The sequence below is a fragment of the Octopus bimaculoides genome, chromosome 28 (genome assembly GCF_001194135.2).
Source record: "Octopus bimaculoides isolate UCB-OBI-ISO-001 chromosome 28, ASM119413v2, whole genome shotgun sequence".
Lineage (NCBI taxonomy): Eukaryota > Metazoa > Mollusca > Cephalopoda > Octopoda > Octopodidae > Octopus > Octopus bimaculoides.
The window spans coordinates 16,111,479-16,115,194 of record NC_069008.1 but is presented as its reverse complement, the minus strand read 5'-3'; the positions used below and the strand labels follow the sequence as shown (position 1 = coordinate 16,115,194).

Genomic DNA, 3,716 nt, shown 5'->3' with positions numbered 1-3,716 from the left:
TAGAAATACTCCAGTAACGCCCACAGACCTTACCAAGAGTGGATTTTATGACTTAGGATATGTAGATATTTTTGGGTATGTACTGCAGAACTGGAAAGGAAATGATGATGTCCATGAAGAACATACACATTTTGGTTCAAAATGTCCAAATTTCATATCTTTTAGGAAAATGGAATTAAAATCTGAACTGAATCGGATAAAAAGTTTTTGCAAGTGGTCAACATCTTACCCATTAAAACCTAATGATTTGGCAGCTAATGGTCTCTATCACAAGGGACCTGAAGATAATGTTTGTTGTGTTTTCTGCAAATGTGAAATCAGAAATTGGAAAGCCAATGATAATATTAAAGAAAAACATAGGTTAGTTTCTCCAAACTGTCCCTTCTTGTGTGAGGACTTTGTGGATAATACACCAATACCAAACAAGAGTGATATAATATTTGACCGTCCAAAACATCCAGGTCTTTCTTTGTTGATTGAACGCCTTAAAACATTTTCTTCATGGCCCAAAGATAAAAAACAAAAGCCGGAAGCTTTAGCCGAAGCTGGATTTTATCACATTGGTAAGCATAAGACAATATCTATATGTTCCTTTCTTTTTATAAATACTCTCTTCTGCAATATTATTTCTTGTTTCCACGCCTGCATGTATAGCATGTTTATAGAAATTGGATCTTTACACATGGTTAGAGACAGCTGGGTAAACTAAAGTAAGCAAAGAAAAAATGTCCTAACTCATTTTTTTCAAGGACCTAATATAATGACTAGGAAAAGTTTGATCAGATTATAATTTAAATTTATGTTTTATTTTGTTTATTATTTTCAAAACAAAAACATGATACGTTTTAAATTTTTCATCACCATTTCTAAGCCATATTTAAATATCAAGTAAAAAAGCAATCCATGTCAAGCTTTTAAGGGGTTGACTTGTATTTCCTTTACAAGAAACATATTCCTGTCCCTTATTTCATACTTTAACCACCCAACGCTTAGCAAAAAGCCACCTTTCCCCCTACTGTATTCCCACTTACAGTTCTTTAGTCCTGTAATTTACTTGGTAACTTCTCTAGTGTTGGTTCCATGAAAGTGGTTGACATCAGGAAGGGCATCCAGCCGTAGAAACTGTCAAAGCAGACATTGGAATGTGGGACCAGTCTCCAACTCATAAGATCATATCAAACTGCCCTATCTATGCCATGAATCAGAAAAAAAGATACAAATAATCAATATTAGCGGTTGATATCCATCGCCAATAGCTAATATTGGTAAAACTACCTTCAAGTTGGGGATTTGTTTCACAGAAAAACTATACAGACATGCTAGACTTTTGTTTGTGTTCAAATGACTGAACACTTATGGTGTCAAATAATTTTCAACACTGAAGGGTAGGATAAGCCATAGGGAGTGCTAAAAATAGCTCCAATACAACAACTCTACTAACAGCTAGTAGAAATTATATTAAATTTAGGTTTAATCAATACTTAAAATCAATGAATTTATTCATTCTTTTAAGGTATCTGATCAAAATAAAAATTTATTTTTAGTGAAATTTCATTTTTGAACTTGTGATTAATTATGATGATTAATTGTAAAGAAAAAATTGTTTTACCTTTGTTTTAACCTTGAAACAAATATTTTTATAAATTTTAATATTTTGGCAAAAAATTTGCCTTAGTTATAATATACCTTCCTCAGACTGTTATAGCTTAGCTTTATTCTGATAGTTAAAACTAATTAGATAAACGAATAACCTAATCTGAATACATACAACCAGAAGATTTGAGCATTATGGAAAAGAAGGCATAAAAACGATGACTATGAGAATAGCTAGGAGGAGGAAGAAAGGTTTTTAGGGCTTTCAGAGAATGTATATCAAAACTGCAAGTAATTGACAACTTCCATAAAAAAATTCTTCTTTTTTATAATTCCTTTTCGGCTGAATTACTTGTGTTTATGTATTTTTTTGTGCATCTGTGTATGAATGTGTTGTAGGTAGGTAGGCAGGCAAGTGCACATAGATTCTGCATGGATTCTATTGGCTGGTGCTTTCCACTATACCTGTAGATTGACCAATGCCCTGCAGTGAAATGTGAAACTTGGTAGAGCATCAGACAAAATGCTTTGTCTTTCTTCCAGCTCTTTTTTCTACTGAGTTCAATTCCTACTTAAATAATCCTTACAAAGTTCATAAAATAGAGTAGTGGGGTTAATATAATTGACTGACTTCCCCAAAATACCGGGCCTTGTCTTTATGTCAGAAACAGTTATTCTTGTGGTCAAAACTGGTGTAAGAGTGGTTCCTTACACCACCGAGGTCAACTTTGCCTTTCCCTCTTTCAGGGTCGATAAATTAAGTACGAGTTGCATACTAGGATCAATCTGATTGAGTGGCCCCTTCCCGCAAAATTTCAGGCCTTGTACTTAGAGAGGTTCCTTACATTCTGCATTCTAGTTCCACCAGAGTTGTCTTTCTTAGTATTCAATGAAATCTTCCAGTTTATTTGTTTTACTTATTTCTTTTCATTTTTTATTGGTCTGCAGGAAAAGCTGACACAGTAATTTGTTTTAACTGTGATGGTGGCTTACGGAATTGGAAAGAGGATGATATTCCATGGGAAGAACACGCTCGGTGGTTTCCAAGATGTACTTTTGTACAACAGTTGAAAGATTCTAAATACATCGGAGAAGCAAATGTAAAAAACAGAGTATCTTCATTAGACTCGGTAAGTTAATAAAAAATATCAACAACAACAAATGAATACTTTACAATTCATGTTTCTGATAAATAACCTTTATTAATAGCTAGACTAATCTTACTGATTGGAGTGTATTGCTACCCTTGTTAATTCACACATGTATTTCAAGAGTTAAAGGGACATTTTGTACATTAAACCATGTTTTAGAGAACTAACAATCTGAAAAAAAATATTGGTCAACAGTTTTCTAAATATCCGAAATGTTAATAAGATGTCTCAAAAGTCAACCATTCCATTGAAGTGATGAGCTAACTCACCTTTTATTTTGTGAGACAGAGAAATAGAGAGAAAAAATTACAGGTTGGGAACTGATTTCATTTGACAGTGAGTTGATACATGGTCATTCAAGTAGCTGAAAATAACAGCCTAAACTCTCACAAATTACTATCAAACATCTTAAAGAAAAGATATACTGAACATTATCCCATGCAAATCACAGGCTTATCACAACTGGAATGCATTTCTTCATAGTTTAATTCAAACCAACTAGGAAAGTTTAGAATCATTGACTTCAAAGCCATCTTCTCTGTTTGTTGTGGTTTAAATATAGTAGTAGCTGAAAGAACCATGGTGTGTGCCAGGCGACTGCATGGGTTTGTCTGACTGCTATGAATGGGATTGGTCCTCTATTTGGCTGTATCTCTGATCTGTTCTTCATGGTTGGCTACACATGCTAATTTCTTAAACTGACCTTTAGTTTTCAGTGGTCAGATAAATACCTACATACTCACACATACACTCTCATATGTATATTTGTATGAGTGTATTTGTAGGCATATGTTTGTATGTGTCCATTAGTGTATTTGTATCTATATGTGAATGCATGTATATGTGTATATATATATATATATATATATATATATATATATATATATATATGCGAGTAAAAATAAATACAAAAAAGGTGGTTTTTTTGTATGATTGTGTATAGAGGAATATATTATATTGTTTAAAAGAGTT

The 3,716-nt window shown here is 32.9% G+C and overlaps 1 protein-coding gene across 1 annotated transcript in view; it reads left to right on the top strand.

Annotated features, from left to right (window-relative positions):
- The first annotated feature begins 6 nt into the window (after positions 1–6).
- LOC106868528 (baculoviral IAP repeat-containing protein 7-A) overlaps positions 7–3,716 on the top strand; it is a 9,405-nt gene continuing 5,695 nt past the window's right edge. Inside the window, exons 1-2 of the mRNA XM_014913831.2 lie at positions 7–563; positions 2,542–2,723. Coding sequence (XP_014769317.1) covers positions 170–563; positions 2,542–2,723 — 576 coding nt within the window. The 5' untranslated portion in view covers positions 7–169. The remainder of the gene's footprint in view (positions 564–2,541; positions 2,724–3,716) is intronic.